Source organism: Neopsephotus bourkii, unplaced genomic scaffold, assembly GCF_033783945.1.
Source record: "Neopsephotus bourkii isolate Nb327-2 ecotype Australia unplaced genomic scaffold, CSIRO-AGI_Nbou_v1 NB_357, whole genome shotgun sequence".
Taxonomy (NCBI): Eukaryota; Metazoa; Chordata; class Aves; order Psittaciformes; family Psittacidae; genus Neopsephotus; species Neopsephotus bourkii.
The window spans coordinates 1,230,222-1,245,002 of NW_026900863.1; the positions used below are offsets into that span (position 1 = coordinate 1,230,222).

A 14,781-nucleotide genomic window follows, 5' to 3' on the forward strand; every position below is an offset into this window, starting at 1 on the left:
CACTGTCATGAGATGTCGTGACCTATTATTTATTTTTAGCCTGTTCTCATAGTGACTATAGCCAAGGCGGCCAGAATTATTTATGTAATTTAATCATGCAACTTATTTGTGCATCAGAAATAATAATACTACTATAAATGCAAATGATTGCTAAAGATTGGGCACCTTCGTAGAACAATGTTAAAATAGAATTTTAAATATATCTATGCTCAATACAGGTTTTAGAATGCCCTAATAATGTTTTCCAAACCATGAACAGCAGCTCCTACTTACAGTAAATACAGCTAGGATACATTTTAAAGTTCTGTTTTATGATAACGTAGTTTATCCATCAAATACTTTTTGCCTTTGAAAAAATCCCAGATAAATCTGTCAAAGTATTGAGAGAACAAAGGTTCCATTTTACTTCATTTTGTAAGGATAAAGCAACGTTAAATCTATGTCATCATTTACTCGGGCAGCTCAGGCATCTAAAGTAATCATTATGCACCACTGGTCTGTGTGTAAAACTGCATCCTTAAAATCAGATCATGTGCATCAATAGTATTTAGTGACTGCAGTTAAGGAGTAAATCTGACAGTGCAGCATTCTTCTTTTGGTTTCTGCAAAGTGTACTGAAATGTGAGACATGGAGGTTTTGGGGTAGATTCATTTGCACAGAAATAGCACAGAACATGACAGTGACTTGCTCCTGTGACCCAGCACCACATCTTTGCACTTGTTCCTGTGTGGCCAGGAAAGGGTTGTGTGGCTGTGCAGAAACTGTCAGGACAGAACTAACCGAAGCCACAATTTTATATGCCCCAATTTTTTTACAGCTTCTGAAGAAAAGTAAATCCATTTTTGAAGGATATTTTCTTTCTCCAAGTATTTTATCTGGGAATTGAAATGACCTCCTTGCGTTTCTGATGGCTTACACTCATTAAAATAATTAACACACTATATATCACATTAACTTGTGATTTTACTCTGTACAGAGTACTTTTTTTTTCTGGAAACATTAACCATTAATGTTCACCTGACTGTTAAGGTAAAAATATTTCTGTTAGCTTTTGTGACTGCATATATTTTTATTCCATGTAGCATTTCCCCATATAATCCAGCTCCAACTATCCTTTTTCAGAGGATTGTGCTTAGTCATTTTTCTCTATCTAAAAAGCCCATACAATTTTCTAGTTCCAACTTTGTACAAACTTGTACACAGCAGACAAACCCCATATAAACATAGTGATAACAAATAGGCAAAACCATTTGTAAAACACCAAAACCCAAAAGTTCAGTTTAGAGGCAATATTCAAGGCAGGGGGTCGAAAGAAATACCCATGTGTGAACCTTAAACAATCACTTGTCTATAGCTTATTTCAAACAGCTAACACTCAACTACAGTTCTGCAGGAAATTACAGAAAAAATGCTCCCTCCTTATCCCCTACATGTATTTATGTCTGACAGAGGACGATTTTCAATGACGTTTGAAAATCTGAGCATTACAATGAGTAACTTGAAATGAAGCAAGCTCAGATGACCCAGTAATATTTACAGTCCATTTCTGCTCATTTCCCATACACTAAAACCAAAAGTTTTGCCCAATATCGGTCAGTTTCACACTAAGATTCAATGATAAGCTTCAACCAGTGATGCTAGAATCAACTAACAGTAAAACTGAACATCCCAAGTACTTGTGGAGGTAGTACAATAACACATGTGAAGAACCTCCACTTTAGGTCCAAAAGCAATCAGAAAATTATGTTGGTGCAAACTGAACTCCTGTAATTCAAATAAAACTCGTTCAAAGTGTTCTGCATCCTTCAGACGCAATGAGCCACCGAGCTCAGGCTGCTTCTGCAGATCCGTCCATCATAAACATAACTGAACTGTAGTTGGTGTGAAGTATGAAAGTCACTTTCATTGTTTTGACAACACTCCAAATTCGTATACTCTCAGCAGGAAAAGCCCGATTTGGTTACCTCAAGTGAGGAAACATGAAAAAAGGAAAGAATAGAAAGCATAAGGGAGAAATCAGATCAAGTCACCAAAAGCATGGATATTCAAATACTTTAAAGTATTTACGGGAAGCAGTTGCATGTCTAAGTGTTTTCACAAGTATTCATTCAGGAGCCAGCAACCAGAATCTTATCAGCATGAGGTGGGAAAGAAAGATTCAGAGATCTGTTAATGTAGCTGTAAATACACGACATGAACTACTGTCTGTTACAGGCGTAACTTCTATCACACTGGTCAAGACCTCAACAACTGCAGCACCTGCCAGAACACCGCATGTATCATTTACAGGTACCCAACTCCTTTGTGTCAGTTTATGTTGGCTGGATATCTCACAGATGTATAATAGAATGCTTTGCCTACAGCTAGAAAATATCTCAGTTATTCTAAGCCTGGCTTTTAACAAAAGACCAAGTGATACGAGTGAGGTGGTTTTGTTTTCCCACATAGAAAACGATACTGGTGTTATTTGAAAGACATACATCGTAGAACTCAAACAAATTTCTCAGTAATGTTTCCCAGCATTGTTACTATCAGTATAAATGTTACTATCAACCTAAACTTCCCCTGTTTAAGTTTTAACCCATTACCCCTTGTCCTGTCACTACAGTCCCTAATGAAGAGTCCCTCCCCAGCATCCCTATAGGCCCCCTTCAGACACTGGAAGGCTGCTATGAGATCTCCTCGCAGCCAAAATCCTTGGTAGTCCTGTGTTCTTGGAGCTGTATGTGCTTTGAATGATCCATCTATACAGACACACTGCAGGAGTCCCCAGCTTGCCAGGCATCAGTCAAAATCCAGCAGGTACAGACTCTTGGTTATACCATGTACTCAGCTTGTGCATTTTATAGGGTTTCTGCCAACCTAGAAACACATTATCCAATCTCTGCAATCTCAGTCATGAGGCAGAAAACACACATCTTCAATTATTTGATTACATTTACAAAAATAAAGGGTAAGAGAACTCTTCTTTTAGGTTGAAAACCTTTCCTTTAGTTCAAAGAACATTGCAGACCTTTAGCTTTGCCAGTTTGCATTTTTTATGGATATAATGAATAAGTTATATCCACATAGAAGTGTTTTTCACACTGTATTTTCTACATGAGACAAATTTTTTAAAGCACTTTATAAGCTTGCTAGATAAAGTCAAGCTTCGACACAGCTTTGGAACCTGTTGCTAAAGTACAACCCAGTTGAGTACCAATGCCCTAAACCTCTGGTAACAAAACTACAAATTGTCATGTCACAAACTGAACATCTCAGCTCCTCTGAGACAAAGGGGTTAGTCTTCTCCACAGCCCTCCAGATACTTCAGGAGGTTACATGACTTACCCAATAGCACAGACTGGATCTGTATAACAAGAGAGATCCAGGACAAAACAGATTTTCTTCACTTGTTCATTGTCTTTGAACAATCCCTGTGCATTTTTATTTGGCTGTACAGGAACAGAGGCGACTATAGAATTTATGTACCAGCTACCCTTTAACTGCTTTCTCCCTTCAGACCAAAAAATTACGATGTGTCCCTGTCCTGGGTTCAGCAGTAGCAGTCATTTTTCTCCTTCTTGGTAGCTGGTGCAGTGCTGTGTTTTGACTTTCGGCCTGGGAACAGAGCTTATAACAATGATGTTTTGGTTTGGCCAAGGACTTTGTGAGCCTCATGCTCTGCCAGGGAGGAGGGGAAGCTGGGAGAAAGCAGAGACAGGACACCTGACCCAGACTAGCCAAAGAAGTATTCCATACCACAGCACATCATGCCCAGGATGTAACGGAGAGTTACCTGGAAGGACACAGGGTTTTCAGCTCTGTTCCCAGGCCGAAAGTCAAAAACACAGCACTGCACCAGCTACCAAGAAAGAGAAAAATGACTGCTTCTGCCGAGCCCAGGACAGTCCCCTGCATTTTTAATTTACATGGTTTCAATACAGGAAAGACCCTGAGCAACAAGCACAAGAACCTGAACTAAAGAACAGGGGAAGTAGCAAAACATTGATGTGCATTTTCGATCACTAGGTAGTTTGCAATGATAAGGGTGCCTGGAGGCTTACAGTGCAATGATTAATAGAACACATACAAGAGAACATAGCCCCTCTAAAAAGTTTCTAGCTTTAAGAGACAAAACCAGAGACAGCAAGGAAACATGATAGTTTTCACTTTACAGAGATGTTCCACATACGTGGTTATGAATATTCATTAGAAAATATTCTGAAACAACTAATTGTTACCAGGTTTTGCTCTAGACAAACCCATACAATCCCTGTGTTTTATGTAGCCAAAAAGAGCTGTGCAAGAATTTCTTTCTAAAATAGCATCCCTGTTGGCATTAATTACTAAACCAGGTGCTTCATCTTGCCCTCTGTTTTTTTGTTAATGTCACTGAAGCCTCTTTATCACGCTCATTCTAAGCAGTCCCTGTGTCAAGCAACACACTAATTTCATGTCAATCCAAGTGTGGATTACACTGATAGGTAAAGTAATAAAAGGCTTTTCAGGTATATAGAATAGTGGCTGTAAATTCAGCTTTATAAACTACCCAGCAGGATTATGTGACGTTACTTGGGACTTTCTGCATAGATCCTGCAAGACAAATGTTTACACTACAATGAACAAATGCAATTAGCAACTGAAACCACTTCTACCATGGCATATAAGGGACAGTATTAAACAAAGACTGAACTGACCTCTTGTCTCTAGAGATAATCTCTCCAATAGGAAATTAGAAACACTGAAGAAGGGAATTGAAAAAAGAACATGAGCAGATGCTATCCTTACGTACGCTATAAGCTGAACGTTTCATTGTCCAGCATGTGATCTGGATTACTGAAAATTAAGTGCAGTTTCTTGCAATAGTCAGACAAAATTCAAGAGACACTGATCAAATTTTTCATTTATATCAGCTTCTTCTATTTACTACATATAGATTTGTCCAGGGATCACACTCCAGTTCTAAATTAGAATAATCCTATTGCTTTCCTCTCACAAGCTATTTTACTAAACACTCCAAACCACCTTAATTATAGGGGAAACAAGCTTCTAGTTCATTTTAACATATTACTCAATAATGTTTATGGATTTCTATATACATACAAATACACACAATTAATAGGGTTTCAAGTTACGCATATTTACGAATTTTACACATTTCTTCTACTCACTGCCCAAATGAGGCTCACGGCTTTATTGTGATATCTCTATATCCTTCTGATGATACCTTATTCCTCCCAAGGAGCTTGCATTGTGGAAATCACAACCAGTTCCCTCTAACTCTCCCCTCTGCCTGCTAAAAGCTCCATGGCAAACGGAGTTTATACAACTCCCACTCTCCTGTCTAGAAAAGGTGGTTGAAATAAAGAAAAGTCATACAGCACCAGTACAGCTGCTGGTTGCACAAGACAGGCTTAATCACTATCCACATAGATTTGAACCTTACTCGAACTTCCTTGCACAGATCTGCTCTTCCATAATAGACATCTTGGCTCCCATCTGACATCAACAATAATTATGTGTTTCAATGTAGTTAAAGTGAGTTATACTCCACTTTTCTGTTAATTCATACTACTTATTTCAAAGACTTACATATTAACTTAGTTTCATATATTTTTGGTCCTAGTGGAGACATTCCCATTTAAAGCACTTGAGATTACTGAATTCATGCCAAGCCTATGGCTGAGTTGGATTATGCGATCAAAACCTGACCATGGAAAGGTCATCTTAATACATTTTCATTTTTAACTCCCTTAAGTTTTGTCCCATTTCATGGGCAGTGTTGGAGTTCTTAACTCATAGAAAGAAAAAGGTTTCTCTTAGAAAGATTAAGAGATGAACTTCTTTTCAAAGCATCAACCTATGCACTTTGTGTTTTAACAAGGGTCTAATATTGAATAGTGCCAAATTATTCTCATCCTTTCCACATGCATTTTACTGAGGGAACTTCTCACTTGCTACCTCAAATCTCTTCATTTTTCCATAGTGTAGAATATGACTTCAGACAACAAGAAGGAAGATTTCATCAGATTTTGAAAACGCTGGATCATGCAGAGCAAACTCCAGCTCCAGCTTCACCTCAGAAGCTGCCACCTGATCACCCAGCTCCTGAGAAAAAGGAGCTGAGAAGAAAACAAAAAAAGGTGAAAAGAAAATGCTTCTGGTGGATTTGACTTCCTTAGGAAACCTTGTACATTTCAAAAAACACTAAACCCGAAGAGGTTTGAGAGCACACACCTGAAAAACTGCTATTCCAATATCGCAAGGCTAAAGAATGTTTAATCGAAAGAATTAAATTTACTTAAATCAACTCACTCAATAAAGGTGTATGAGGATACTATTTTCAAAAAGAAACTTTTCTTTCAAAAGGAAGCTTTCTCATTTTTTTCCAAGGACACTTTCATATGCTTTGTAAAGAATTTCTTTCTAACTTTACAAAAAATAACTATCTCTGCTTTGAAACACAATGGTAGACAAAACTAAGGGCATCACACAGTCTTTGTTTCCTATAAGCAACATGGGTTAAGATGAAAGAACTTCATTGACCTTTAAAGAAATCACATAATCAAGAACAAATTCAGGGGAATCTATGTTGTTCAAACATAGCTCTCCTCAAAGGAGACAAGTGTTTCAGATCCCCACTTTTTGTTGTTATTGTTGTTGCTATCAGCTAATACTTAACAACAAAAGAAGACTTTCAGGTTAGGCTTTACTCCGTCCTTTCACTGGTTCAGCTTAAAAAGCAATCATGTAGGTGATGCAGTGACTACTCTGAAAAGAATGAGAGAATCGTAACTCAGTCATGCTAGGTTTAACCCCCTTACTCAAGCAAGGTCTAATCAGGTGAATTTAAGTTCTGAGGATCTCCAAAGACAAAAACCCACAACCTCCTGGGGAAAACTGCTGCCATTTTTTTCCCCCTAACACCTAATCTGTATTTTTTGTGCTCTAAATCTTGTGTCCATTACTGGTTTCCCATTCAACTTTATTTTTAAGAAGAAGTAGACAGATAATAAAACCTCTTTCCTAAGCCTTTACTTCGAGTCTGAACATATCCAGTTTTCACTGCCTCTCTTCACATGTTATGTGCTGCATCCCACCAGTCATCTTGGCGGTTTCTCTCCAGTAAGTTGGTGTATTTCATCTACAGCAGGACACAATGCCTCAGATGCCATCATGCAATGGAGTGAGGATTATAACTACTCTGGCTACTGTCTTGCTAAACCACTTGCCCAATTTGTCTATCACCTACCTGTATCACTACACAAAAATATCCCAAGACATGGGGTTTTTTTTGGCCTTAAGATATAAATAAGTTAATATATTTAATGAACTAATCTGTATTTTATAAAAAATATAAGTGCTAAAAAGATTTCATCAGATGTCAATGGAGCTATTTCCTTCCTTCAGAAACAGCTGAGTTACCTGTTAGCACAGAGTATGCCAATGTAATCTGCTTTAGGGTTGATGAGACTATTTTCCTCATGAAAACACAGATATCTTTGATGGGGGGGGGGGGGGGGGGGGGAGAGGGGAACAGGTTTTCCAAAGGGGCACACTGTAAATCCCAAATAATTATTTTATGTTTAGTGGAATGTCCTGCAGACCTTTTCTTGGATGTGACTCTGGTTAATCAGTTCAAATGGTGCCAGGGTATTCCACAGATTAACTCCTGGATCCTATTTTTCTAAATCATGTTGTATTAATTGTGCAATGTTAGTTAAAGATGTCTGTATGCTTTTTGCACACTCCTGTTTCCTTGAATTCTTAGGGTTAATTACACATTTGAAAACACATTAAAACCGATTTTGCACAGAATGTTGTCTGGAAGAATAAAGTTTTTTGATAGAACTAGTGGTGTCCATGTAGAAGAGTGCATGTAAAGTGATGTGGCTTAATTTATTACACTTGGACAAGACTGACAGTGTTAAAAAAACATTTCCATGCTGAGTCCAGTCAGTACAGAAATGACAGGCATAAAATGATCATTATTTTAGAGGCTTTTCAGAAGAAAAATATTCTATGAATTTTTACTAGCAAAAAGGCTACCTTTAATGAGACAGCAAACCTCTTCAATAAGAGAGGTAAGAAATTATTACATCAAAACATCTTATATTACACTCAAATACATGTACTGCTTATGCTGTTATGCCAAGAACATTCCTATGTTGCACTGGTCTATAATGAGATAATGAAGGATTTACTAGGGTGTAAATGTTTCTTATGTACTATAATAACATTTTTATATTAATATCCTCTGTAAAGGTATCAGCATAAGCAATACCAACAGGCATAACACTAGCAAAATCAGCAAGTCTTCTGCAGTGAACTGATCTTTTGGGCTACAGCCAGACTTCACACGTAACACACACAACATGCTTTCTACATGAAACTTCAGAGAAAACACTAGAGCAGAAGGCTCTGAAAGGAAAGAAGACACTGAAAGGGAAGAGTGGGAATGTGTAAGCCAGGGTACACATCAGCCGCAGCAAGAGGGGAAGACTGCAGAGTTGCTATCTATTTTGTTTAGGGTTCATTCAACATAGAAATCTGTATATCCTAGCAACACAAAACACCCACAATTTAACAGCTTTGTGACACCTAATTGGAGAATCTGACCTATGTCAAGATTTCATATGTAAGCATTGGGGGTTATTTTTATTGTTTAATATCTTTAAAAAGTTTTTGATATTATTAATTCATATAGGAAATCTAAAAATTACCAGACACACTATGCAACTTATGATGTTGGGTTTGGAAAAGCAATAGGAATTAGTAGATTATTGGAAGAGAATAGCACTGGCTATAAAAATCTCTCATTTAGAAAACTACGGTGTAATGCCTAAAACAGTTCTCAGAGTAGAAAACAGATGCTGGATATACATACAAACGCAGTCTTAAATAAAACCTAAAAACACACACGCACAAAAAGAGCCTGAGAGCAAACCACAGCTGACAGCACTTGCATGCAAAATATTGAAGCCTTCTCTGAAAGACACATTTCAATGACAGCTACAATACACTAGTGCTAAAAAGTCACATGGAACATGGCACGTTCAGAATGACTGTATTGGAAATTGCTGTTTATGGGAGTCAAACTCAATTAAAGAATTCAGAATGTATGAATAAAATACTGATTTCGCTCTGTCATAAAACAGCAGTTCAAGTAGAGCTTTTATAGTTTTGTGTACTTTGAGCTCTTTCCAAAAAAGCAACAATACTGAGTAATTCTGATAGCCTAGATACCAAACATCTTCCTAAGGAAATGTATTGTCTAATGTATGTTTTGTAAATTTCTAGGTTCTTGAAATGTGATGTTATCTTTTGCAATAAAATGAGATATTTTTCTTGGGTTTCAGGAGTCAGTTAATAACAAACAGCATTTGGATTACAAAGGAAATGAACAACTGTCCTTTAGAAAAGGAAAACAAATGGTAAATAAGCAAACAGGTCTCTCAGAAAATCATACCACAACTTCTCTAGGTAGAGAAAGGATTACAATATGAATGCTGAATATAAAAGGTGTAACTCTTAGGTAGACCATCACCTTCTCCAAGTGCTGCAGCTCTGCTCAATGCTTTCTTAGGCCATTATTCCCCCAGAGAGTATTGCTTTTTGCACCAATATGCTATCTCGAGTAGCCCCGGTTGACAGAGCACAGTGTTTGCTTTTCAGCAAAATCTTTTATGGTACAGTAACTTACACAAATATTGCCTAAAACCTTTTCTGTGCAGCAGAACTGCAGCTTTCCATCATGTTGAAATGATGTGAACAAAATCAAGAACATATGCTGTATTCATGATATTTTTCTTTACCTAACCAAGCCAATACTGAAGACAAGTATTTCTGTATTCTAGATATGTTTTACTGTTATAATCACTGCAGACAGACTTAATCTACTGCATCACAATAGCCTTTAACAGAAAGTCTAGTTCATCAAGCACTCAAGGTAAAGCTTGAAGAGCCAGTTTCAGACAATGAACTTGTCCCTTTGTTACAAGCTTAGAAGCACTTGTATAACTAAACAGCGAGGCTTTTTTTTTAATACTAAAAATAACCAAGCTTTCAATTGCCAAACATCACAATGAAGTCAAGAATGGCATCTAAGTCTTCTCTGCAGTATTTGCAGACACAAATTACTTTTGCATCACCAACACCTTCTCCTGATGGGATTATCTCCTTCTGAGCCTGACTTTTTCCAGTAATTACATGACCAAAGCTTACAGCATGCCGTTACCAGCTGAACACATTGCAGCACCTTCCCTTAATTCAACTGGCATTGAAGCAAGAAAAAATAAAGGAAACTGTAACCCCAAATCCTTTTCAGTCCCTCTCAGCCAATAACCTAGAACGTTGTGAAAAGGACACCTGAATTTGAAAATTAACCTGCTTAACCCTGCCAGAAAGCAAACCCACTCAGGTAAAGGCAACAATCCAGTATCCAATCACATGCAAGGTCTTGTAAATAGCAACGTTTTATTAGTATAACATGGTATTAGAGTATCATCATCCTTCTCCAGAAGCAGAGCAAGGAACAGAGCTGTTTCATAGCAACTCCAACCCACCAAAAAGTAAAGCATGTTGAAAAAATGGGAGGAACAGAGCATGCCCATGTTATTTATGTAAACTTTTCAGAATAACCTATTTTAGTTTTTTATAGTTTTACTTCCCTTCAGATTACTGGAAACATTATTTTCAGTGTGTTAAAGTGTGCACTTTATGTAAGCTTATGAAACATCCTTCCTTTTGCAAACAAATAACTTGTGTTTTATTGTCTGGGGTTTTTCTTTTTAAGAAATGCACAAATCTCCCAGTGTTCAATTACAGCAAATGAAACAAGAGAAAAGCTTTAGCCCTTTCATTTTAAATCTAAAAGGTCCTCAAACAAGGACTCCACAAATACTATATTTGTGTGCTTTTTTTTTTTCCCAAGAGAGGTATAAAATCACTTGCAAAGCATTAAAAATATATTAAAACATTACTCACGATTAAGGGATCATCTCGTCCCATTGCAATAACAGTTCTGTTCACTGTGCGTAATAACTGCACCATTATTTCCTGAATGTGGTTATAAGTTGATGCCTGTTAACAAAAGATAACAGTTTTGATATTAAATCTGTATGTCTTGTAAAAGAAAGAAAGAAGAAATCAATTATTTCCATGCTGACAGTTCAAGTTGTAGAATGCAACCATCCTATTAAAAGAACACTAATTCTTCTTGCTTACAATGTTCCTTAGTTCCAGCAATTTCAGTGGAATACTCATTTCAAGTAGTGCAGCCCAATTTTATCCCTATCTTACCATAACAGTTTTTCATTATAAACAGTCACTTCCTATCCCTCACTCAAGGGACTCATGTTTTCCTAGTCACTGAGTAGCCTGTAACTGAACAGTGACTCCCTGGTAACAGAAAATTGAGGCAAACTTTACCATAGTTCTCCACATTGGTCAATGGGCCTCAGGGGGTTCTGAAGCTCAGTAATATTCTTAGCTTGCAGTCACAAAGTATATCATTATTCCAGGACAAAGCTGTCTTCATTTCACTTCGTAGCTCTGTGAGGGAGCCAACTGAAGATGGTTTGCTTGCTGGCCCCCTTGCCAAAGTATTGGCCATGTTGCTGTGAAAGGACAGCTGATTGCTTTAAAACACTCAGCAGAGGGGTAACCTTAACATTCATCACCTTCACTGACTATACAACTTTGGAAATCAGCATGCAACAACCAAAGAAAGGAAATTCTAAACACATTTCTGAGAGAAAAATCAAAGTAGCTTACAGTGAACAAGGCACCTTTTTAATGTCACAAACAGTGACATGGAGAGAGCATCGCAGCCACAGAGCCATGGTGATTTGTTAGAAGTATTTGAGGTGACTGAGCCCCAGTATCATGCCAGGAGAAACTGCTTCTGACTGTTTCTCCTCTGAAACATCCAACATTGTCCCTTTTCTCGCTCCTGTTTTAATTAACTCAGATCAGGCCAGCAACCCTTGGAACAGAGATCATCCTCATATCAAGCCATTTATTCACTATCACCATTTAGTCCTGTTTTGCCCTTTGACTATGACTAAGCTTAAATGATGCTCTCTCCTGATGTATTCTCAGCATAATCAGGTTGTGGCTTGTGTTTTCTTTCTTTAATTTAAATTTCTTAGGTATAGTCCAATATCTATAAAAAGACTACACCAGACAGTTGCTGTAGAGAGCAAACATTTATTGGACCGCTGCCCCAAAGCTGATTTCTCTTCCATCTCCTCTGCTTCCCAATACACACACCATAAGTTTAAAGATTTATGCCAATCAAATAATATGAAACCCATGCAGTTCATTGACACTTGTATATCAAATCTGCTGGAAATAACAGTGAAATCAAAAGTAAAATCCTACAGTGCATCTCTCCCCAGTCAACTTGAATCGTGAATCAAATACTCCATAGTTTTCTTTTTTTTTTTTTTGTTAATTACCTAAAAAATCTTCCAATAAAACAGAACTTCACTTTTTCACATAGGAAAGCAAATCTTTCAGGCTTATGCAAAGTTGTGATCAGAAAGAAAATCCTCATTCAGAGAGCAACAACCAGAACCTTTTGGCCTCTGTGTTGCAGAAGTGTATCTTAGCTCTCCTGAAGAGTGGCCTTGCAGTACAAAAAAGGAAGATCTAGCCTTGCTGCTGTTTGTAGTTGAACAATAGCTGCCCCTGGTGCTAGAGTATCTGCACAGGCTTTTCGTTTTTGGGGTGCTAATTATATAGCTAGAAAGAAAATTATTTGAAACATCCCTTGTAAAACACTATAAATTTGATCAGACTAAGGGGCTACAAAAGTCACTCTTACCGCCTCATTTCTCTTTGCAGCACTACTAATGCACTACAGGAACATTGAACTGCATCACAGATTCTTTACTACTGTTTCACCACACAATGTAATAGTTACTGCACCCTGCTTGAAACTAAGAACAAGGGGCAGAATGTAATATGAAAGTTATTCAGAGGGGAATGGCAGCTCACAAGAAGTCAGAAAAAAGGATAAGCAGACAGATGTTGACAGTGTGAAGTAGAGGGGAAAAAGCATGTCAAAAAAGATGAGGCAACCACAGGAAGGAAAAATGACACCAAGACGCTCAAAATAGCATAATTTCTTGGACTAGAAAATTTACAGAAGCCTTCTCTCATCCATTGCCTTCAGGACATGAAATGCAACACATTGTCAAATGTGACTCTGCTACTGGAAGCACTGGTGAAAACCACTGGAAAAAAATGCTTTCCATCCAGGTACTGCTCTTATCAGATTTAGACATTCTCTGCTTAACAGAGAAAGTTTACACAGTGAAAAACAGAAGAAACTGCAATGTTGAGCAGGGATGTAGAGCCATGGATCTATTTGGTAGACTTGCAGTGAAATCCATCTGCCTGCTCCAGATGCTTGTGTTTTTCAGCAGTATTTTGTGTTTCTTTTGTGAAAGGCATCTTATTTGTTCTTTGCATTTGAATGCTTTCCATATTCACTAGCAATACTGCAATGTCAACTGCAACTTTCAGGAAATAATTAGCTGCTCCACTCTGGGTAAGGTTATGCTGTCTTTTCAGAGCACACTCTTGATGAATAGTGGTTTATTTACAGAGGTCTCAGCAGCTTTTCTGGTTTCTGTTGGTTTTGTTTTTTTCTTTCCCTTTTCTAAGCTTTTCTAGTATATTCTAGTATATTTCAGAGAGTACTCCTGTCTGAAAGCTGTTTGCCCTCCCTTCTTCTAGAGCATTGCATGTATTAAACACTTTCAAGATTTGCTGTGAAGTGTACCCCAATGCATCAAATAAAAATTTAGCATTTTGTTTCAAACCAGTGCTCTCGGCTGTTGAAAGAATGCATCCTGGGCCAGCAGGGAACATATGGCAAGCCACCTGCCATGTGCAATTTTATCCAGCCACCATTTAACAGAGCAGTAGAGAAAGGTAAAGCAACCTAAAGTTCAAAACATTTAGAACATTACTGTGCCCCTGAATCCACAAGAAGCGCATAACACACCTTTCCTGGATAAACATGTAACATACACTCAAGCACACAAAGCTTATTTTCTGCTAAGCCTTTGAATTTGCAGAGAAGTGCTAGCAAATCAATGAGAATGGTTTCTTTATGAAATTGAGTCTACCTTTCTTTTGATAATCTAGGGAACAATTAGGCTTTCAATACTGACATTGCTAACATAACAAAAAGTGTTTTCACACATTGCCTATACACAAGATGTCAGCTTTCGTTTTAACTGCCTCTAAGCTTCAGAAGACAGTCTAGCAACTCACTGTAACATACATTTTGTATGCAGACCACAATTCACTTCACAAGAATAACATATATGTTTTAGTGAAACCTGGAACCCCTACCATTTGGCTGCAGTCTATTTGGTTAAACATAAGACTTTTTGGAAGCTAAATTAACAACTTGCACTATATATAAATTCTCCCTCGGAAAACATAAATTGTATTGTTTCATTTAATGGAATATGGTCACCACAAATGTATGCCTCACCAAGGCATGAAACAATCAGAGCTCATATGTGATATATGCAGGTCAGCAGTAGAAAATTCCCTCACAGAACTCAGATGGCTTCAGATTCATTGATGGGATGGATGCACACATGGGTACAGAAATAACTTCAGAGAATATCCAAACCAAACAAAATTTCGCTCTCTGCAAAAAATACCAGCACAGAGTAATAGTAGCTAGGGTTTGATTTAGCTTTCACGTTCCATTTAAACTTCTACAGGGTTGGGACAAAAATTAGAATGATTTCATTACCTTCGATTCAGCC

General features: G+C 37.6%; 2 protein-coding genes across 4 annotated transcripts in view; one reads left to right on the forward strand and one right to left on the reverse strand.

Moving 5' to 3' along the window:
* INSYN2B (inhibitory synaptic factor family member 2B) overlaps window positions 1-6,260 on the forward strand; it is a 29,246-nt gene extending 22,986 nt beyond the window's left edge. The window contains exons 3-4 of one of the 2 annotated variants that reach the window (XM_061348422.1): window positions 2,216-2,290; window positions 5,975-6,111. In XM_061348422.1, the coding sequence (XP_061204406.1) occupies window positions 2,216-2,290; window positions 5,975-5,981 (82 nt within the window). In that variant the 3' untranslated portion in view covers window positions 5,982-6,111. Of the gene's footprint in view, window positions 1-2,215; window positions 2,291-5,969 lie in introns of both variants that reach the window. The other variant, XM_061348421.1, reaches the window with a different exon arrangement.
* DOCK2 (dedicator of cytokinesis 2) overlaps window positions 1-14,781 on the reverse strand; it is a 173,508-nt gene that overhangs the window by 97,455 nt on the left and 61,272 nt on the right. For both annotated transcript variants that reach the window (XM_061348425.1, XM_061348426.1), the window contains exon 27: window positions 10,970-11,065. In XM_061348425.1, the coding sequence (XP_061204409.1) occupies window positions 10,970-11,065 (96 nt within the window). The remainder of the gene's footprint in view (window positions 1-10,969; window positions 11,066-14,781) is intronic.